This window comes from Canis lupus, chromosome 2 (genome assembly GCF_048164855.1).
Source record: "Canis lupus baileyi chromosome 2, mCanLup2.hap1, whole genome shotgun sequence".
NCBI lineage: Eukaryota > Metazoa > Chordata > Mammalia > Carnivora > Canidae > Canis > Canis lupus.
The window spans coordinates 71,054,855-71,078,183 of NC_132839.1; the positions used below are offsets into that span (position 1 = coordinate 71,054,855).

Sequence of the window (23,329 nt, forward strand, 5' to 3'; positions counted from 1 at the left end):
GGCTTCAATGTGCAACTTTGGTCTAAGAAGACCTCAGGCTTGGAAGGCAAACTTTCTTGGGGCCTGAGCTGATGTGGCAGGGATATCGGTTTAGGGGGTCTTCCATGCCCTAAACCCTCTGACAGATGCAGCTGCTCCTTGTCTCCTAGGGAGTCCTAAAGGTGGAATCCAAGAATCCCAGGACCAGAGAGGCAGATTTGGGATCATTATCATTGTTGCTTCTGAAAAACAGTGGGTCTGCCTCAAGGAGGGATGGGTTCCCCATTTATGAAGGTGTGCAAGCCAGCTGACAGGACAGTGTAGAGGTACTTACACAGCTCAGGAGAAGCAGGGCTGGACCCAGAGGAGGGAAATGGGGACCTTCCAAAGAGCCCTGGAGAAAAGGGTCCTGGAAGTCATTTAGCTCAGTTCTGCATTATGAGCCTGGCATCCCCTAAAAGTCAACAGACAGGGTGTTCAGGAGGTGTGTGGGGAAGTGACATAAAATGGGAGGTGTCACCGTCCCGGAGAGGGAAAGGTGACAGCATGGAAAGTTACAACCATAGTGTTTTACCGCATTTCAACTACTCTTGATTCTATTTTTGGAAACATTGGGATGAAATGAAATCGTCTTGCAACTTATTTGTTTTTACCTTTTTCCTTGGTCTGTTAAAGTCAGCAGAAGGAGGAGGGCCCAGGACAATGGCATGGCCTTAGACAGCTCCTGCTGTTTCCTCCCCTTTGAACTCCCTGTTCTGAGAAGGTAGAGAGGGAGCAGACCTGTTCTTAGAGCTAACATTTGGAGTCGTAAAAGGCACATATGGAATCTGTATTTAATGAGGCATTTAGCTTGAGAACCATGACATTTCTAAACAGAATTCTCTTCCTCTCCTTGGACAAAAGTTTCCAATTTGCATTCCCTGTACAACTTCCTATATGAATTCCACTAGAGTGTATCTGTACACCCCACTGCATCGGCATAGGATGGGGAGAAACCACCTCATCCTCTCCAAGGACCCGCAGTGGGGAGGTCTTAGCCCCCAGGAATCCCCCACCCACCTCGTAGTGACTGCCTTTCATCTCTTTTGTTATTGTCATGAGCACATTTAACATGAGATCTACCTCCTTAACTAATAATTAAGTGTACAACACAGGATTGTAAACTGTAGGTGCATTGTCATACGGCCCATCCCATCTGCAGAGTGTATGCATCTTGCTTCACTCAAACTTTGCACCTGTTGATTGGAAGCTTCCCATTTCCTCCTGCTACAGTCCCTAGCAACAGCCACCCTACTTCTATGAGTTTGGCTGCTTTAGATACTTCACAAAAGTGCAAGGATGCAGTATTTGTCCTTCCATGATCAGCTTATTTCCTTCAGCGTAAGGTCCACCAGGTTCATCCATGTCACGCATTGCAGGACATCCTTCTTTTTCAAGGCTGGATAATATTCCATCATGCCTGCATGTAGCACATTTTCTCTATCCATTCATCTATCAACAACATTTAGGGTATTTCCACACCTTGGCTACTGTGATCTGTGCCGCATTGAACATGGAAGTGCAGATATCACGTTGAGATCCTGATTTCAATATGGATAAAAACCCAGAAGTAGGATGCTGACTCATATTGCAGTTCTGTTTCTAATTGAGGAACTTCCATACTGTTTTCCAGAGCGTCTACACCAGATTACATTCCCGCTGAGAGTATGCAAGCATTCTAATTTTTCCATTTCTTCACCAACACATTTTAAAAAAATAATAATAGCCATCCTAACGAATGTTAGGAGATGTCTTGCTATGGTTTCAATTTGTATTTCTCTGATGATTAGTGATATGGAGTGTCTTTTCATGTCTGCTGGCCGTATGTATGTCTTCTTCCGAATGATGTCTGATCAAGGTCTTTGCCCATTTTTAGTAGAGTTATTTGGAGGTTTTGGGGGCTTTTGTTTTATCTTATTCTGTTTTGCTATTGGGATGAAGGAGTGCTTTATATGTTTTGGTGATTAACCCCTTATCAGATATATGATTTTCCAATATTTTCTCCCATACTGTAGATTGCCTTTCCACTCCATCAAATTTTTTTTTTTTGCTATGCAGAAACTTTTTAGCCTGATGTGGTCGCATTTGTTGATTTTTGCTTATGATGTTGTATCCAAAAAAATAATGCCAATATAAGTGTAACAAAGTTTTTCTCCTATATTTTCTTTTTTCTACAGTTCTTATGCTTGAATCTTTAATCCATATTGAGTGAGTATTAGCATCCAATTTCATTCGTTTGTATATGGCTGTCCAATTTTTCAACACCATTTGTCAAACTATCCTTTCTTTATTGAATATTCTTGGGACCTAAGAATACTGACCATATGTGGTCAATTGAATATTCTTGGCACCTAAGAATATTGACCATATGTGGTCAATCAGTTGACCACATATAGGTTTATTTCTGGGATCTCTATCCTGTTTCCTTAGTTGTATGTCTGTATTTTTGCCGGTATCACGCTATTTTAATTACTGTTGCTTTGTAATATATTTTGAAAAGAGAAAATGTGATGCCTCCAGTTTTGTTCTTTTTCAACATTCATTGTCTTTTGTGGTTGCATATGAATTTTAGGATTTCTTTCTATTTCTGGAAAATATGCCATTGAAATTTGAATAGGGGTGGCATTGAATCTGTAGATCATTTTGGGTAGTGTGGACATTTTAATAATATTAAATCTCCTAATCCATGAATGGAGTATTTTTCCATTTATTTGTGTATTTGATTTCTTTCCTCAGTGTTTTGTAGTTTTCAGTACAAAAGTCTTTCATTTCTTAGTTAACTTTTATCTCCAAGTATTTTTTATGCTATTGTAAGTACAATTATTTCCTTAATTTCCCTTTCAGGTGGTTCCTTGTTTAGTATATAAAAACACAACTGATTTTTGTATGTTTATTCTGTATCCTGCAACTTTACTGGATTTGTTTATTAGTTCTAACAATTTGTGTGTATGTGTGTGTATAGTGTGTGTCTGCATGTGTGTGTGCTATATTCAGGGTTTTCTGCATATAAGATCATGTCATTTGCAAACAGTGATAATTTTACTTCTTCCTTTCTGATTTGGATGACTTTTCTTTTTCTTATCTAATTGCATTGGCTAGGATTTACAGTACTGTGTTGAATTGAAGTGAGAGCGTGGGCATCCTTATCTTGTTCCTGATCTTAGAGGAAAAGCTTTCAGTTTGATGAGTATGATGATATTATGATATGATGTTAGCTGAGTATGATATTAGCTCTGGGCTTGTCATGTATGGCCTTTATTATGTTGAGATAGTCTCCTATTTATTATTTATTTTGCGTTATTTCTAATCTTGGCATGCTTAACCTGACATAGAGCAAAAAGCTTTGGACCCATATCCAGTGGCCTGGCTAACTATCTCCCTGTGACCACAAGCCTGCAGTGGGAAGCATAGTCCAATCATTCCCCCACTCAGCCTCTGTCTGCTCAACTATAATAATAATAAAGCATACATTCGTTTAGCACTTAACATGAGCCAGAAACTGTCCCCATGGCAGTCCTATGAGTTAGACACCACTGTTAGCTACAGAGACATTGAGAGACTTTCCCTAGGTCACACAGCTACAAGTGGTAGAAAGGGGATTTGAGCCCAGCTATTTGGCCACAAGGTCTGGCTGCTTGAGCCCTGAGCAAGGAAGGTCCCCAAGGTCCCCTTTGAGCATCCTCATATGTGTCACTGGGCTCTGTCCTGAGGTCATTCCTAGGCAGACAGTGGGACAAGTCTTACCTCCTCTGTTTTACATACAAAAGGACAAACAGCAGATGGCAGCCACCTCAGCCTTAGAGCCTGGCTGTCCTGTGCTTCAGTCCAGGCAGGCTCTCTCCCCCTGTACCTCTTGCCTCTAAATCCAAATAATACATGAGACCAAGAAAGAATGCTGTCGACCAGATGAAGACTTCAAATGCCCTTTAAAACTTGCTTTCTTCCCTTAATTTTCCCAGAAACTATTTGGGAGGACATGCTCTAAAGTTTAAGACATTGCAAAAACTTCAAGGCATCTCCCCCATTTATCACTTTATTCCAGCCCCAAATGTCCTATGGGGTAAATGATGCCATCCTCATTTTCTAGAATAAGAAGTAAGGTTTACAGAGGGCCAAGGACTTACTCAGGGTCACAGTGGGAGCGGTGCCTATGCTGTCAAACTCACACTTCCTGGCCCCAGGTATCCTTCCCTGGAGCACCTGCCCAGGCTTGGCCAGCCCGTCTCTAAGACTCAGATACTTACACTAACCTGGCCATTCTCAGCCTCAGCATGCACATTTGGGTCCAGAAAATCCATTGCGAGGGGGGCCATTCTGTGTACTATAGAACGTTTCACAGCATCCCTGGCCTCGACCCACCGGATGACAGTAGCCTACCCCACCAGTTTTGACAACCAAAAATGTCTTCAGCCGTTGCCAGATGTCCCCTGTGGTTAAAATTGCCCCAGTTGAGAATCACTGCATTAAACGAACATTGCATATTGCTCAATACATTTTTGCTAAGAAGTCCATGAATAGTTTCCACATACCTTAGAAGTCAAGCGAAAGTTGGATGTAACATTTAGTTGCTTCTGAATTCCTTTTCAGTGTGGGATTGTTTTTTTCCCTCCTTCTCACAATGGCTTTCAAATTCCCTCCTCTAAAATTAGACCTGTCACTTAAAATTCCTTGTTTTATGCAACTGCCTTTCTCCTGAGCAGTTTGTCCTTTGCATGAAAACCAGATTTTTGTGTGAATGTTCAGTCTCTCACCAGCAAGGAGCCTCCTGGTTACTGACTCCATCCCCTTTCCTGGGGCGGTCACAATATCTCCTATGCCCCCACTGCCACTCCTCTCACTATGACTGTCCTTGTGAATGGAGACCACATCTCATGGTCCCTGTGCTGCCAGAACCCAGAACTGCCCATGGCACATGGGAGGCACCCGAATATTTGGGGAAGAAAGGGACAGGTGAGAAGAGCAAGGTGTAGGGAGGGTGCTGCTTCTACCAAGTCCTTGCATGGTCACACCTAGTGCAGGAAAGTCATGGTTTTCTGGAGACTTCCTAAATCTTCTGGAAATACCAAGGATTTTGGTGGTATCTTATCAACACCTTGGGTTGCCCTTCCTTCCTCCAGATTCCTTCCCTCTTGAACAGAGGAAGCCAATCATACTGACTTCTCTGGACCTCAGTTTGCTACTATAAAAATGGGGATGACAGTAATCAGTCTGCAGAGCTGCCATGGGGATTATACAAAATTGTGTACGTGGACTGCTCTCATCAGCAAGGCTATTTCTAGCACTGTGTTCTTGTCTCTCAATGCCACACATTTTCAAACTTTGCTGCTTCCACTATGTAGTCTTGGTTGGGAAGCAAGACACTGGAGCTTAAAACAAGAGTAGAGTGGCACAGAGTGCAGGCTATGAATGAGCCTGGTAATGCCCGTTCTGGACCCTTAGAGGTGTTTTATGGCCCCCTGGGGTTTGTCCACTTGGTGGGTGCCCGCGTGTCACAGCGTTCCTGGGCATCTGTGTGTCCCTCTGGCCCATCACCTATAACGCTGTTGTATAACGCCTCCCTTTGCTGCTACCCCAGATCTGTGAGGCTGAGGACGCATGCGTATTGTTCCCCCACATGTTGTAATGTGTGTTGTGATGTGTACCTAACAGAGTACCAGACATCCTACACCCTCCACAAATAACTGAATGTCAGGGAGGCAAGGCTGGGAGAGGGGAGGGAGGTAGGGAGGGAGGTAGGGAGGGAGGGAGGGAAGGAGGGAGGGAGGGAGGGAGACAGCCTGAGACAGGACACCTTCCCCCATGCTGGCCAGGAGGCCTGTAAAGATCCATCTCCTTTGTCCAACCATCATCAAGGTTGGACCCTGGAGCCCAAATCCTGTTTTGCACAAAACTTTTAATCACAAGTCCAGAAGCATTTTAAATAACTTCTGTTTTGAAGTCTCCTCCCAAATAACGTACTAACTCAAATCACAAGAATTGCCTGTTCCATTACCTTAGTAGCTGAGACCATCTCACTGAAAGAACTTGCTCTGTCCCCTAATGGAGAGAATGCTACCCAGACCCCCTCTGTGCAGCCACCCTAGCATTGTGGTCAAGAGCACATGTCCTGGGGTCAGCTGCGTTCAACTCCCAGCATTGAGCTTGTGGACTAAGGGGCAAGTTGCCATGACTGCTCTGTGCCTCAGTTTCCCCAGCTGTAAAGGGGTACTCTCCTCATATAATGGCAAGAAGATGGATGAAAGGATGTATATAGAGCCCTCAGCACAGGGTCAGCCACACAGGTGGTGCTTGACAATCTTAGCTACTATCTTGTCAAAAGAGCCCTGCCCTGAGACCATGGGCACCTGGGTTATAGCCCGTACCCCACACCGCCTGCCTCCCAGCTCTGGAACCCTGGGTAAGATGCTTAACCCCTCTGCCCTCAGTCACTGAGATGTAAATGGGCATGTGACTCAAAGGTGGTATCAGCTGGTTGAGAGCTGGGTCAGGCTGAGGTTGTGTTTTTACCTGTAAAAGGGGGAGCGAGATGAGGTAATCAAATACTCTTAGAAAAGCTTTAAAAACTAGCATATTCTGGGGCGCTTGGGTGGCTCTGTCGGTTAAGCATCCAGCTCAGCTCAGGTCAGGTCATGATCTCAGGGTGTGGAATCAAGCCCTGCGTACAGATTCCTTCCCTCTTGAACAGAGGAAGCCAATCATACTGACTCCTCTGGGCCTCAGTTTGCTACTATAAAAATGCTCCCTACTCAGCATGGAGTTTGCTTGAGATCCTTTCCCTCTCCCTCTGCCCCAGTAACCCCTCCCAAATAAATAAATAAATAAAGTCCAAAAAATAAATAAAATAAAAGACTAGCATGTTCTGGCCATTCTTAAATTTGAGTCCTTATTTTGTATCTTTCTGGATTTCCATGAAGAGTAAGGGACAAGGGAGGGAGCTGCTCCTCCCTGAGCACTGAGAGGCACCCCAGATGGGTCATCTAGCAGATGCTCATGTGCACAATCAAGGTGTGACATGGGCCCCAGGGGAGGCGGGAGAGTCAGTCACTCATTCCCTAACCTCTGTGGTCAGGCCACCTCTGTGGTCAGGTCGAAGGGGGCCTAATGGGAACAAGGGGTGACACTTACTTGAGGGGACTTGGGCCCAGACTGTCAGGCATTGTCAGGAGAGTAGAGTGTCTTCCTTGGAGCAGGGGTCCTGCCTCTCTTTGCAGCAGGGATACACTGTTCCCTTCCAGCCCTTAGACCCGCTGGCCCTGACTGGACCCCCACCCCATTCCACCTCAGGAGGGGAATCAGCTGCCTCCCACCCCGATGTAGCAGAGGTCAGGAAAGTGTTGGGAGGGTCTGAGCCGACATCCCAGCTCTGCCACTTTGAGCTGTGTAGCCCTCACTGAGCTGAGCCTCACTTTCCTCATCGGTTAAATGGGGGCAAAACACCTACCTCACTGGGTTGTGGGAGGATAAAATTGGGGCATGTGGGTGATAGGTTTGCGGAGTCCAGTACATAAGCCCCTTTCTTCCCCTCTGAAATTCAGAGCGGATTAGAGAGACTGGCACAGGAATCAGATAGATGGGGATCACAATGTGCCCTCTACTCAGGGCGGAGCTGGACTGGAGGGTGTGACTCCAGAAACTGCTGTGAATTCTGCATTCCCAGATTTAAGGCACCTACCCGGTCCCAACAATAGGAAGCAACCCAACCCCTGGTCCAGCTACACTGGGCAGGTCTCTCCCCGAAAGGAGAGGGCAGAGGGGACCTGCAAACTGCCTGCCAGAGGCAGGTACACAGACAGCCCAGTGGGAGGCGTAAATGAGCACATTAGTGCCTCTTCCAAGGGCCCCTCTGACCTTATCCCTTATTCCTTATGTGGTTACTTGCCCCTTGGCCTGAGAGACAGGTGTGTTCCCCAGGTAGGAACAGGAAATGAAAGGAAAGGGCGTCCCATCCCTTCAGGAGGTGAAGCACTGGCAGGGCTCCTGGGACATAGTGGTTAATAAATGGCAAGATCTCCTCTGTCCTCTATACTTCAAAATAGATCCTGTGCGAGACCACCTGTATGTTTACAACTCTCTCCCTCTGACCTCTGCTTCCACCTTGGCGCCTGCCTTCTCCAACCTCTGTCCTCTACCAACCCTCATGATTACATTTCTAGCTCACTTAGATAACTCAAGATAATTTTTTTTATTTTGAGTTTATTTATTCATGAGAGACACACACACAGAAAGACAGAGACATGGTCAGAGGGAGAAGCAGGCTCCCCATGGGGAGCCCGATGCAGGACTCGATCCCAGGACCCCAGAATCAAGCCCTGGGCCAACGGCAGGTGCTCCACCACTGAGCCACCCAGGTGCTCCAAGACCCCTAAACCTAACCGCATCTGCAGAGCTCCTTTTGCCGGGTAATGTAACCTCTTCATGGGCTCCTGGGATTAGAACATGCCCATCTTTGGGGGAGTCACTGTTTGGTGACTACCCCCCACAAGCATGTGTTAAGTCCATTCTCTGCATCCATACTCTGCAAGAATCACCTTGTTCTGGGCAAAGGCAGATAAGGTGGTTTCTTGCTCCTGAAGTTAAGCCAGAGAGATGGGTTAAAACACATCTCTGAGGACAAGGCCAAGTGCAGTGAAGGCCATGTGCATATATGGGAGTCAGGGCAGCGGGCACATAGAAAACAAATCCCATCGGCCAGCTGCCCTGACAGCCCCAGCAGAGCCCGAGCAGCGGAAGAACTGTGGGGCAGGGAGCAAACAGGCCTGGGTCTGCACCCGCTCCTTCCCTATCGGCTGTGTGTGGTCTCTCTGATCCTTAGGCAACGTCACCTTCACAAGCTGTTGAGAGAGTTGAAAATGAGTGTGCCTGTTATGCTCTGTCTCTAACACACTGTGTCAGGAGTTAAGAAGGAGGGCTTGGGGGCATTAGAGGCAGCCAGTCAGGAAGCAGGCTGAGAAGCAGAGCCAGAGGCGCTTCCTCCCCAAGGCATGTGCATAACTGGTTTGACATTTTCCTTTACCAAAGAGCAAGGGTGAGATTCAATAGAGAGATGGAAATCTTCTAGAATGATACCCACCATTTATGATGTGCCAATTCTGTAAGAAATGCTTGGAGTGTCCAGTGTGGCCTAGTCGGTTAAGGGCCTGACTCTTGATTTTTACTCCGGCCATGGTCTCGAGGTCTTGAGAGTCCACTTGTCCCTCCTCCTCCCCTTCATCCCCTCCCCCAATGTGCACACAAGCTCACTCACTCTCAAATAAATAAAATCTTTTTTTTTTAAAGATTTTATTTATTTATTCTTGAGACACACACACACACACACACACACGAGGCAAAGACACAGGCAGAGGGGGAAGCAGGCTCTGCGCAAGGAGCCCAATGTGGGACTCGATCCTGGGACTTCAGGATAACACCCTGGGCTAAAGGCAGACCCTTAACCACTGAGCAACCCAGGCGTCCCGATAAGTAAAATCTTTTAAAGATGCTCTACTTCATCACTTAAAACATTTTTTACAACCACTCTGAAAGACAGATCGTTTTACCTTCTTTAGAGATAAGTAGTCACTTGTCTACAGGCCCACAGTTCACCAGAGGCAGCATTGGGGCTGGAATCGGGTGTGTAGGCCTCCAGACTGCTGCTCCTTCCAGTCCCCTGTCCCCCTCCATGCGAGGAGGCCGTCGGAAACCTGAGAGCGTGATCTCATGGATGAGATCAACACAGAGCACGCTCCTTGGGAGCACTGCTGCGGGACACACTCCACCTTTCCTGGTGCCTCCATGGTATACAAGCCCTCAAACTGCCTGTTCAAATAAACCTCAACGGGAGTAGAGGCAGTACCGTCCTGCTCTACAGGATGCTTCAGCGGAAGAGAAATGGCTTCTGGAGCCAGCAGAACGAGACAGGCAGTTTGTATGATGGGCAGGCCTTCCCCCCACCCCCTCCAGGGACAGGGCCAGCCCAGCAGGACCTCCGCACAAACCCTGGAATGGGGGAGATGGTCCAGAGGGCTGGTTTCTGCCTGTTGATGGATAAATGCATTTACCATGAAATGACTCTAGGGCCACTTTTATAAGAGCCCCCCACCCCACCCCACCTTGAGAGTTTAGTTTTATACACCATGACTCGCTTCACTAACATTGAAACCCCTCGGGGAGGCCCAAGGCAGTGTCGCTACAGGGAAAATTGGAAGCAGGGAAGGTTGCAGGGGTTGTGAGGAGCCAGGAAGGAGGCCACAGGGGAGGCCAGGGCACAGCTTGCGCAGGAGAACACATACCCACTGGGATCGCAGGCTCACCGCTCTGGGGTTCAGGCTGAGGCAGAAAACAACAATTCCAGCACAGTAGCCTGGGGCATGAAAGGGATCCCGAGAGCCTTGGCTATTAAACGTCAATGAATCTGGGTAAAGATTAAGAATGGTATTTAAGCCCCTCTGACCCAACTCTGAAGATGTGCTGGAGATCACAGTTTCCTTCCAAAGGGAAGGAGGTTATACAAACAAATCCCGTGAAGACTGGGGCTTTCTGGAATAGTTTTAGCTTCTGGCACAGCCCTAAGAACTATAGGAATGAATGAATTTATCGGGCCCCTGTACTCTGTGAATGTGGAAGCAAAGATAGAATGTAAAGTTCTAATTTATCAGCTCAGTCAAATGTGGGCCAGACACAGCCAAGAGGGTCTTTGTTTTACGAGAACATAAGAACGCATTTTGCCGGCGAGCTCACAGAAATCCTGGCAGTAATTTTTACTGGACTCTGAATGTGCCTATAACTTTATGAACAATTACTCCCGTCACTAAAAGATAAGCCATCTATAGATACGGGTAGGTCCTAAATTACACCTTCTCCCCCAGCGCATGAAAAATGTTTTGCTAAACAGATGCCAGTAACAAGACAAATTTGTAGAAATGAGAGCTTTTTCCAAAAAAAATGAAGTAAGAGTCAAACGCAAAGAGCATGCCCAGCTACCGTCGGGCCTGACAAGTTATAAGCAGCTAACAAGCTCTAATGTTTCTACTTAATATCGGTCAGAGTATAAACGCTTCCAAGGCCCTCGAAGGTGGCGGTTTCCTCGTCAGATGTCGTACCAAGGACACCTTGGTGTTCTATCATTTCGCAGACTCTTGTTCTTTAAGGAAATGGCTGGGATCGTGAGGACACAAGTAACTCGTGTCCAGCCTATGGACCCAAAACGTAAATAGCGCACAGTGACAGTTCCTGCCCAATTCTGACACCCCACAGGAGGGGCCTGGCTGTCCTCCTTGCCTGGGGAGGGGAAGGAAGCCCAGCAGCACAGAGTGAATTGCTCGAGGTCACACAGCCAGCTCAACACAGAGCCGGTCCCCCAACCTCCAGTCAGTGACCGTCTGATGCCCTGTGAGTGTCAGTAGAGCTAGGTTTGGTCTCAGTGGTGGAAACCTCCACACTGACCTAACTTCGCATGAGGAAATTGGGAAAAGTGGCACCGCAGTCCCAGGACCACACATCCTGGTTTGCCTGGGCAATCCCGATTCATGCCTGTTGTCCTGAACTAATTATTAATACTCTCAACAGTGCCCAGCTTTGGCTAATAAGTTACAGAATCACTGTAGTGAGCAAGGACACAAGCTCCTTCTAACTTCTTGCTCTAGCGTCTGAACGGGTGGCTTCCATCCCAAAGCAGGGGCCCCATGTAGGGTTTGCAGGTTGTGTGTTATACAATCCCCAGGGCATCATTCATGTTGTTCCCATTATAGGTTTATTGTGACAGCTTTCTAGTGGATGACAGTAAAGTATCTGTAAAGAACCTTTCCTGTTTCTCACAGTTACCACGGAGGCTACCATGCTGTCCTGAGGTCACCTAGTGATCCGAGAGGGCTGCTGAATCTCCAGCCATCACATTCACCATCTGGACAGCAGAAAGGAGGAAGGGCAAAAATGGGACCCCACCTCCTTGGCGGAAAGCTCATTTTCAGGAGACTTCCGAGAAGCCTCACCAACATTTCCGTGTGCATCTCCTTGCCACAATTAGCTCAGCACATGTGGCTCCCTGTATCCCTGTCAGTAACGAAGAAGAGACAAAGGTGGGAGGAGGAAGAAAACAGATAGTTGGCCACACCACAAAGCTCCATGCTGGATGGAGCAGCGAATCTCAGGGACCGCCTTGCACCTGAATTTAATTTGGGAAATAGATGCCTTTCACTGACTCACCTTTGTTTTTCTTTCCTGCCTTACAGATTTGGTTCTACACCAATAGCATCTTTGGCAAAGCTGGGATCTCACCGGAAAAGATCCCATACATTACCCTGAGTACTGGTGGCATCGAGACGCTGGCTGCCATCTTCTCTGTGAGTAATCTGGGGTCATTCCTGAGAGCATCCCGGGGCCATGGGGCCCCCAGGCAACTGTGCTTGCCTTTAAAGGAGTATGTCCTTGGTGGCTCTGAAGGTGTCTGATTTTTATGATGTTTCCCCCACCTAGAGAATATTCTTACTGATAAGTTGCTCCCCTACTGTCTTTCTTTTAACAAATAGCTCCCTTCTCTGAGCTCTCACCTGGTCACAGCCGATACGATGGGACAAGCACCCAGTGTAAAGGGGCATTTGTCCTTGGAGGTCCAGGACAGAGTCCCTGTGAACCTAAGGTCCAGTGCCATGACCTGAAAAATGTTTCCAAAGCATGAGTGGTCATCTTTCTATCCCAAACATGTAGGACTCTGCAGGCAAAGGAAAAGAGAGAGGACGTTCCAGTCAATCCGTGTAACAGAGGGTGTTACACCCTCTGTTAATAATGAGCAAAAATGTGCAAAGAAAGATACAGAGCTTATCATTCTGCCTCAGCCTTAAAGATGCACACTACCCATGCTTCCACGAGGGATTTGGGAGACTTCAGAATGTCCCAGAAATTGTACCAGTTTGGGCAATCACAACAAACCAGGTTTGAATCCTGGCTCTGGAATTTCTTGGCTGTGCAATGCTGAACAATGCTCTCAACCTCTCTGAGCTTCAGTCTTATGAGATGTCCGACCTCTTGTACCTTGTAGGTGTGTGGTCTGTGCCTCACATTTCAGGCACATAGTCCACAGTGGGGCTTCTTCCCGAAGGAGAGAGAGGAGGGTAGAATCAGAGTGAGAATCAGATCCTCTCTCATGGGGGAGCTCATTTATTTCCCCTCTCTCGCGCCGACTTCTGCTGACAGGATGGACACGGTGCAAACAGGCAGAGGCTTCTAGTCGCATCTCTGACTCGCTGTCAACAGAATGCCTTATTTTGCTCCTTGCTCGTAATGGGTCATTCTAACGAGATGCTTCTAAAGATGGATGTCAGGAAGGGTCGAGGGCCCGTGTTCATCTCCTCCTCTCACTCACAGTCTTTCTGTTAGAGGAAAATATCTCACCATTTCACAATCGGAGTTTCACAAAATTCTCGTTCCCCAGTTGTGGTGATTCATGTTTACACTGATCCATGGAAAAGCACAGTCAGTCTGGAATGAACGTGGTGGGAAACCACAGGGTTTGCTTTGGGGGAGGGGACTGGCTGGTAAAGTATTTTGTTGTTGTAAGAAATCATCACAAGCTCAGGTGCACAAGTACAATTCAGAAGAGTAGAAAGAACCAAAGGAGAAATCTGTGATCATACCTCCCAAGGCCACTGGGCAAAATCTCCCCTTGGCTTTTCTATGCGCAGGTGTGTGTTCTGTTCTTCTGTGGTAGTCACTCTGCTTTTGCGCACATGACCTCGTGCCAGACTTGCTTTTCATTTCACTTTCCTTTTTCTCATCTGAGGCATGTTTTGTTGACGTGTAACGTGTATATACAGAAAAACATGCTGATCAGCGCCCCTGTGATGGAGCGCTAGCTGCGCAGGCTCTGTGGCTCTTCAGAAACTGGCTATATGGCAGGTTCCCTAGCTGCTCCCTGCGGGGTAGCGCTGTTGAGTATCTGCCCTCGAAGCCTAGATGGCAAAGCCACTCTGCCTGGATTCTGATCCTGTCTCCATCCCTTTGGAGCTGCGTGACCCTGGTGAAGTTATTCAACAGCTCTCTGATTCAATTACCCCATTTCTATAATAAGAACACCATTCCTCTCCAGGGTGGCTCGGTCAGTCGAATGTCCGACTGATTGACTTCAGCTCAGGTCATGATCTCAGGGTCCTGGGTTTGAGCCCGGTGTTGCACTTCATGCTCTGCAGGGAGTCTGCTTCTCCATCACCCTTTGCCCCTCTGCCCACTCCTGCGTGCTCTCTCTCAAATAAATAAATAAATCTTAAAAAAAAAAAAAAGAAAGAAAAAATAAGGACACCACTTGCCTCATAGGGATGGGGTAAGGATTAAACAAGTGAATACTGGAGAACAGTGCCTGGTAAATGAGGTGGGCTCACAGAGTTAACTACACCATTTGTCAGTAAATAAGGCTGTGATGAACATCCTTGTAGAGAGGAGGATTTTACAGGGACTCTTGCAATTTTCTGACAGGCGAGAAAACCAAGTGCCAAAGAATTGGCTTTCTCAGGATTACATAGCCAGTAGGGTCAGAACCCAAGGGAGTGGGGATAGCTGATATTGGGGGCCCTCACTGCTCCCCAAGGCCCTGAAGTGCCTTACCTGGGATCTCCTGGATGTTCATTCACATCACTCCTAAAAGTCCGGTTCTCATCCTCATTTGAAAAAGGAGCAGAGGGTGATGATGCTTTCAACCCCATCTCCCTGACTCCAGGTGCCCACCTTCCAGCCCCCTCTCTCTGGCCAGTGGATCATCTTCGTTACAAGCTGACAATATTTGACAGAGTATTTCTTATAAGAACTAATCCCAGGAAGGAGGGAAAGTGACTTCACCATCCTGGGAGAGGCAGAGAGGACCTTTGTAAAAGACTGGGAGTTGGCCTGTTGCCGCCTTCAGCTGTGGAGCAGGATGGGTCACAGTCACTCGGAACATATGTGTTCTAGGGGTGCGGGGACTGCCATGTGGGCCCACTATGGGGAGTGGCATCATGGTGGGGTCATTCATTCATGCATGCATTCCACAAGCAGCTCTGGCATATCCGTATCATGCTTGTGTTAGGTCATTAGTGAATTTGTGTTTTAGAGAGAAAGATCCAGAAACAGACACATACCACGTGCAACACTGGCATGAACTCTCCTGGGAGAGTTCCTGGAAGAGGTCCCAGGAAGGTGAGTCCTGAAGGCCCAGCAGGCATTAGCCAGGTGAAGGGAAGGGAAGGGAAGGGAAGTGCATTCAGCAGCCTGTCCACTGGCCTCATGCACATGGCCCCAGTCATCTATACCCTTCCCAGTTTATCATCCAAAGGAACTGGAGATCCAGAATAGTCCCCTGGGAGTAGTTCTTAACATGGTTGCCTTTTCCCTAATCTCTGGAGTACCTTGAGATTAACTCTAGCATGAGAGTGGGAGTCTGAGATGGAACACTGTGTTGGGGGAGAGAGCTTCTGTTGTAGGACCCGGCAGCTCTGGATTCCAATCCTAACCACCCATCTACTAGCTGAGTGGCATGGGGAAAATTGCCCAACATCTCTGAATTTATTTGTCATCTTTAAAACAAACATAACCAGGCTTACCATGGTAAGCAGAATTACAACCCCCCCCCCGGCCCGCACCCATGTTGGTCCTGATTCTTGGAAGCACGAGTATGTCACCTTACCTGGCAAAAGAGGCTTTGCAGACATTATTAAGTTAAGGATCTGGAGATAGGGAGGTCATCATGGATTAGCCAGGTGGCCCAGTGTCACCACAAGGGTCCTTAAAAATGAAAGAGAGAGGCAGACATCAGAATCTGAGAGGGAGATGTAGTGACAAAAGCAGAGGTTGGAGTGGCAGTTGCTGGCTTTGGTGGAGGAAGGAGCCATGAGCCAAGGAAAGCACATGGCCTCTGGAAACTGGAAAGGCAAGGAACGGCCCCCAGAAAGAACACAGCCCTGCCAGCAGCTGTGATTTTTGCCCCCTGAGACCTGTGTTAGACTCTGCCCCCCCCCCCCCCAGGGCTGTAGGAGACTGTGGCGATCTGCTACAGCAGCCACAGGAGACGAATCCACAGCCTCGCACAGCTGTCGTAGAAGCAAACCTCACAGTGCAGGAAGACCCACTGCTGCATGCCTGACAGTCAATATGCAGCAAATCCCATGGTCTTTCCAAAGTTTTTATTACCTTGTTTCCAAAGATATGGACCCTGTTTCATCCAACCCTGTGAGGCAATTGCCCATCTTTCCAATTTGCTTTCTTCTTCCTGAGATTTTGACAGTCTGTTAAAATGGCTTTGGGACCTAATAAACTTGAGAAAGACATTTTTGTTCATTTGATTTGCAATTATTCTTGGCTCCTGGCATTGCTCATTGGCTTGGGCAGCTGTAAATAACTGCATCTTGCAGAAACAGCTGGTTTTCCAAATTGACTTTCTTGGCACGACATGAACTTTCCGAGTGAACGGCCACCAAGTGTCACCAGGGCCACACAAGCCTGAGCATCAGCTGCCACCCAGGGTGGCATCAGGGGAAACATAATTCACATAAGTTCTTCTGGCTTCTTATTCTTCACAAGTTGTCAGGAATGGACTATGCCATAGCGTTGAAGTTAAAAAAAAAATCCTACCGGTTTCCATCCATCCTCTGCATCCCAACAAACCCACAATTTCAGAAGCAAAACTTTAGGGTTCACAGCTACATCTTGAGCCCCTGGATCTGGCACTTGTTGGGTGAGAAAGTGGGTACAGGCAACAAAGCAGGATGGTGGAGTGTCTGGGCTCTATGGTCTCATGGCCCTCGCTCACTGGCTGGGTAACCTCGGGCCACTTACTTAACCTCTCTGAGCCCCTGTTTTCCCCAAGGAAAAGTAGGGATGATACAAATCTATACCTTAATAGGTCTTACCATGAGAAGTAAACAGTAATTCACAGCATTTGTATTCAATAAATGCTAATTATCGTTAGGGGTTGTGTTGTCATCCCTACAAAATGTATATATTGAAGCTCTGACTCCCAGTACCTCAGAACATAGCCATTACAGATGTAATTTGTTAAGATACGATCATTCTGGAATAGGGGGACCACTAATCTAATATGATTGCCATCCTTATTAAAAGGGGGGAATTTGGATACAGACACATACACTCAGAACACCATGTGGATTTTGAAGGCATGTTGCAAAAGCCAAGAGAAGAGCCTAGAACAGATCCCTCGTTGTGCCTTCAGAGGGAGCACGGCCCTGTCATGGCCTTGATCCTGGACACCCAGCTCTAAGAACTATGAGAGAAGAAATGTCTGTTATTTAGCCATACCGCGTGGGGTCCTTTCTATGGCAGCCCTAGCAAACAAATACAATATTTGTTGATTATTAATGTTCCAGAAGAGAATCAGGCATATGCTATGGAAAAAGCTGAAAATACCCTGCAACCTTCTGCAACAATTAAAAGATGAAACTGGGCCAGAGTGCTTATTCTTTCAATACTCGGCAAGTGCTAGTTGGGCCTCTGCTCCATGCCAGGCACAAGTCTGGGCATGTGGGGTGCGTCCGTGGACAAAAGAGACAAAGGCCCTTGCCCTAGAGAAGGCGAGCCCCTAGTGGGGGACAGATAATGAATGGCAGGATGAGTAAGTCAAGCATATGGTGGTCTAGACAGGAAAGGATGTGGTGAGAACCGTTGGTGCCAATCGAGGGGCACTGAGAGGTGGGCAGTTGCTGTATTAAATTGTGGTTAGGCTCAAGGGATGAGGAAACTGTCACCCAGATATCTGGGCTGGAGGATGGATTAACTCAGGGATGGATAGGTCTGTAGTGGGGCAGGCCACTATCCATCAGGAGTGGTGACCTTCGGTGGAGAGAAGCAGCCAGCCAAAATGTGCCTGGCGAAAGAGAGTCAGGACCCAACACCCTGGTCCCATTTTCTTCCTTCCCTCCTTCTGACTTCTTACTAGTGCCCTGTCTGCTGACACCAGCTGGATGCTGAGGGCAAGGGGGCCTGTTGATCTGTGCCTGCAGGTCCTCCTCCAGGACAGAGAGCAGGTCACAGCAGGGATCTGGAGAAGCAAACCAAGCAGGAGCCAGTCAGCAAGACTGAGGCCAGCCGGTTGATGGGGCGCCCCCAGGGTATAGGAAGCAGAGCACCATGGTGCATTTTAGAAGGATCCCTCTGGCCTCTGTAAAGACAGATATGGGCAGGGTGGTAAGAGCAGAGCAGGGAGGCTTGAAAGGAGGCTCGCTGATGGCAAGTGATGCGGAGCATTTTCTCACGTGCTTGTTGGCCATGTCTGTGTCTTCCTCTGTGAGATTTCTGTTCATGTCTTTTGCCCATTTCATGATTGTATTGTTTGTTTCTTTGCTGTTGAGTTTAATAAGTTCTTTATAGATCTTGGATACTAGTCCTTTATCTGATATGTCATTTGCAAATATCTTCTCCCATTCTGTAGGTTATCTTTGAGTTTTGTTGACTGTTTCTTTTGCTGTGCAGAAGCTTTTTATCTTGATGAAGTCCCAATAATTCATTTTTGCTTTTGTTTCCCTTGCCTTCATGGATGTATCTTGCAAGAAGTTGCTGTGGCTGAGTTCAAAAAGGGTGTTGCCTGTGTTCTCCTCTAGGATTTTGATGGATTCTCACATTTAGATCTTTCACCCATTTTGAGTTTATCTTTGTGTCTGGTGTAAGAGAGTGGTCCAGTTTCATTCTTCTGCATGTGGATGTCCAATTTTCCCAGCACCATTTATGGAAGAGACTGCCTTTTTTTCCAGTGGATAGTCTTTCCTCCTTTGTCGAATATTAGTTGACCATAAAGTTGAGGGTCCACTTCTGGATTCTCTATTCTGTTCCATTGATCTATGTGTCTGTTTTTGTGCCAGTACCACACGGTCTTGATGACCACAGCTTTGTAGTACAACCTGAAATCTGGCATTGTGATGCCCCCAGATATGGTTTTTCCCAGTGAATCATCAGACAGAGGGTACCCTAACTCTGGCATCCAAATGACTGAGTTCAGCTCATTCTCCTTTACAAACAACATTTTCAATTGATAAATCACAATTCTGCAGCATTTCTATGGGCCACAAAGTGGCAGGAGGAAACAGCCCCCACCTCCACTAAAATGTTAGAGTCATCCCCCCATTTATCTAACAAAACTTACAGGCACTTAGCAGAGGAGAGGCCACATGAAACAAAAGAGGAACCAGATTTCTCCTTTGGTCCCCAAAGTCCCTGGGGGACAAGTGGCAGCCAGGGCTCCATCCTCAATGGGTAGCACCCACAGGGCCGAGAAATCATAATTCAGTTGAGCAGCTTCTCATATTTGGTGCCCACATCACCTTTCAAGAAAGTGCTGTGTAACCTGTTGCCTTGAGAGGAAGCATGCATGTGGGCGGGGGGTTCTCCTGGTTCTGAGGGCTCTTCCTCATGGGAGGGGCCAGGAGGACCAAAGCAGACAGGTGGTTTTGCCTTGGAAGCCCACTCCCCTGCTCCCACCCCCTCCCAGCTCTGATCATACCTTTTTATCAGGTGGTTCTATTTCTGGGTTTGGCCAAGGACACATCTGCAAGCAAGTTCCTTCCCCATTGCCCACCCTCTGGCTCCCATAATGTGCTTCCTTCTGATGCTTTATTTCCCAGGAAATGTCTTCTGATTCCTTCCTCATCTCTCTGTTAGCTACCTTTGGCTTCCCTGCCTCTGGGCAGGTTCCACCAGCCCACCCATCAGAGAAAGGTGGAGACTCACACTGTTCCTCTGTCCCTCTCTGGAACTCCAAGCGCACGCCGCCCCAACCCGCTCACCTGGCCCCCAGAATGATAATCATTTAGAAAATAGTTTTTTCATTTCTTACAACTTTGGCCCAAACAGATGTACAGATCTCATACATTCATCCTTTTTTTTTTTTTTTAAAGTAGGCACCACACCAAACATAGGGCTTGAACTCAGGACCCTGAGACTCGAGTCACGTGCTCTACCAACTGAGCAACCCAGGCACCTCTCACACATTCATCTTTTAAATAGAAATTTCTGAACAAATTTGTTTCAGTGGATTTTTTTTAAGATTTTAATTATTTTATTCATGAGAGACACACAGAGAGAGAGCCAGAGACATAGGCAGAGGGAGAAGCAGGCTCCCTGCAGGAATTGCAATGTGGGACTTGATCCTGGGACCCTGGGATCACAACCCAAGCCGAAGGCAGATGCTCCACCAGTGAGCCACACAGGCGTCCCATCAATGGATTATATTTTATTTTCAATTTAGACAGCCTGTTCTAGGTGGAAAATTGTTTCTGAGACCCTGTCTTCTGAACACAGACTTTAAAACTCCATTAACTTCCAGATATCCACAGCTTTCCAAAGTCTCACAGAGATTTGTGAAAGCAAAGATTAATGCTTGCATGCTTAAAACAGAACTATTAGCAATACTGAAACTTGGCATTTCTTCTCATGCAGCCTGCCTTTCTTTCTCTTCTCTGCGAGAGACCGGAGTCAGCGATAGTAAAACCATTCCTGTTCCTTTCTCCCATTCTTCCAGAAGTAAAGTCTTGGCAATAATACAGTTTCTGCCTGGAGACTCAAGAATGGCTGTGTGGCAAAGGCTCCTCAGGGACCCCACCCCCACCCCCCAAATCATCAAGATCAAGGGCAGCCATTTGGGATACTAGGGTGCTGGCCCCAATCTGGGAGGCATCCTGCGCCAGTGGTGTTTATGTGTATATGTGCGTGTGTGTGTGTGTGTGTGTGTGTGTGTGTGTGTGTATGAGACAAAATAGGCTTAGAGAAATGTCTGTGGTAGTTGTCATCCTGTACCCCAACAATCCCTGGTCTTCATGTGTCCCACTAGGCTGAGTGCCAGCCCAAAGCAAGCACCCAGTACACAGTTGTTTGAGTAAAACCCAATTAAGGCCACTTGAGGAAAGGTGTATCTTTAGCCCAGACAGAGTGCTCTGCCCATGCTGGGATCCACACCCTCTGCTGGGGGCAGCCAGATGACAGAGCCCCTACCAACGGCCCTTCCTCCTTCTGAGCCCTGCTGCCAGCCATATGACCCCCGTGCTTGCGAGGAGCACATCAAGCCAGGCAAAGGCTGACTTCATGGAAAGAGCAGATTGGAAAAGACCCAGCCTGGATTAGGACAGGAATAACAGGGCATCGCTTAGGATCCTGTTGAGGAAGGATCTCTTACAAGGCTCTGTGGTCCCTGAGATGTCAGGAAATCTGCCAAGCACGGAGTATTATTTCATGTCCTTTAAACTTAGATGGACACAAAGAATACAACAGAGACAGAGATTGGCCTATAAAATTCATATAAAGTAATACCTATAAAATGCTATAAATGCACATTAAGTCAGCTTTGAGTCACATTTGAAATAAATGACATATTAGACCCTATTTTTCTTCCCTCCATCCCTTCCTCCTTTCTTCATGTGTATTTAATCATCGAACAACAACCTGCCAAGTTCTGCTCTGCATCAGATGTGAGCTCCCCATGCTAGTTTGCTAGAGCCGCATAACAAAGTACCACAGACAGAGGGGCTGAAGCGACAGAAATTTATTGTCTCACCGTTCTGGAGGCCAGCAATCTGACATCCAGGTGTCAGAGGGCAGATTCCTTCTGAGGCTGTGAGAAAGAATCTGTTCCAGGCCTCCACCACAGCATCTAGTGCTTTGCTGGCAATTGGTGGTGTTCCTTGGCTTGTAGAGGACCACCCCTGACCTCTGCCTGCATCCTCACATGTGCGTGTCTGTGTCCAAATTTCCCCCCTTTTATAAGGGCACCAGTCGCATGGGATTAGGGCCCACCTTAATGTCCTCATTGAATTTGATTACCTCTTTAAAAACCTGGTTTCCATGGGTAGCCCAGGTGGTTCAGTGGTTTAGCGCTGCCTTCAGCCCCAGGGCCTGATCCTGGAGACTCGGGATCAAGTCCCATGTTGGGCTCCCTGCATGGAGCCTGCTTCTGTCTCTGCCTCTCTCTCTCTCTCTCTCTCTCCCTCTCTCTCTGTTTCTCATGAATAAATAAAATAAAATCTTTAAAAAAAAAAAAACCACCTGGTTTCCAAGTAAAGTCACATTCTGAGGTAGCAGGTGTTAGGATTTCAACATATCTTTTTTGGGGGAGGACACAATTCAACCCATAAGATTCACCAAGGGCAAGGACTGTTGTCTCCTTCCCAATGCTCCTGTGCCACAGCCTCACACAAAGGAAGGAAAGCCTTGGGAGAGTGCATATATCCTTCTGATAAATCTGTATGTGCCAGTAAGGAGAGGCAGTACAGCTCAGAGGTTAAGAGCAAGACTCTGGAACCAGAATGCCTGGACTTGAAACCTGGCCCTGCCACTGTGTGACCTTGGGCTGGCTGCTAAACTCTCTGAACCTCTATATACCCATAGAAGTGTTATGAGGATTAAATTCTTACTATATGTAAAGCACCTATAACCATAGCTGGCACATAGTAAGTGCTGTGTAACATTCACTACATAGTAATCAAGACAGCATGGTGTTGGCATAAGGACAGCCATATAGTCAATGGAACAGAATAGAATCCAGAAATACAAAAGATGTCAAAGTAATTCAATGGGGAAAGTTAGTCTTACCATAATACCAAAAGACTAAATATTCACATGGAAAAAAAGGAAATAACCCCAATCTCATGCTACACACAAAATTAATTCAAAATGGACCATGGAATGAAACATAGAAGCTAAAATTCTAAAACTCCTAGAAGAGAGTGTAGGAGGAAGTCTTTGCAACCTTGGGGTATGCAGAGATTTCTTAGATGGGACACAAAAAAGCATGAATTTTTTAAAAATTGATTAACAGGATTTCATCAAAATTAAAAGCTGTGGCTATGTAAAAGAGTTTGTGAAGGGAACGGAAAGGCAGGTCAGTCAAATATTCACAAAGTATACATCTCACTGGGGACTTGAATCCAGAAGATATAAAGGACTCTTAGAATACAACAAAAACAGGACCAACAGCCCACTTGGAAATGAACAAAAGACTTGAGCAAACATTGTACAAATGAAGCTATCAAAAGTTTTAATAAACACATGAAAAATTGCTCGACACCATAAGGCTCCAGGGAAATTAAAACTAAAACTCACAATGAGATACCTCTGTTCACCGTAAGGATGATTAATACCAAAATGTCAATAATACCAAATGTTGATGAAGATGTGGAACCACTGGGAATCTGACGTGGTACAGCCCCTTGGGAAACAATTTGGCAGTTTCTCATAAAAATTTTACCCATACACTCGAAATATTCTTCTCATGAGTATTTACCCAAGAGAAAGCAAAGCACATGTCTACACAGAGCCTTGGATCCCAATGTTTATAAAATTTTAGTCAGAAAAGTTCAAACTGAAACAGCCCAGA

At 46.8% G+C, this 23,329-nt stretch overlaps 1 protein-coding gene across 2 annotated transcripts in view; it reads left to right on the top strand.

The window, feature by feature from the left end:
- Window positions 1-23,329, top strand: part of SLC2A9 (solute carrier family 2 member 9) — a 206,111-nt gene that overhangs the window by 132,276 nt on the left and 50,506 nt on the right. For both annotated transcript variants that reach the window (XM_072806326.1, XM_072806315.1), the window contains one exon: window positions 12,225-12,335. In XM_072806326.1, the coding sequence (XP_072662427.1) occupies window positions 12,225-12,335 (111 nt within the window). The remainder of the gene's footprint in view (window positions 1-12,224; window positions 12,336-23,329) is intronic.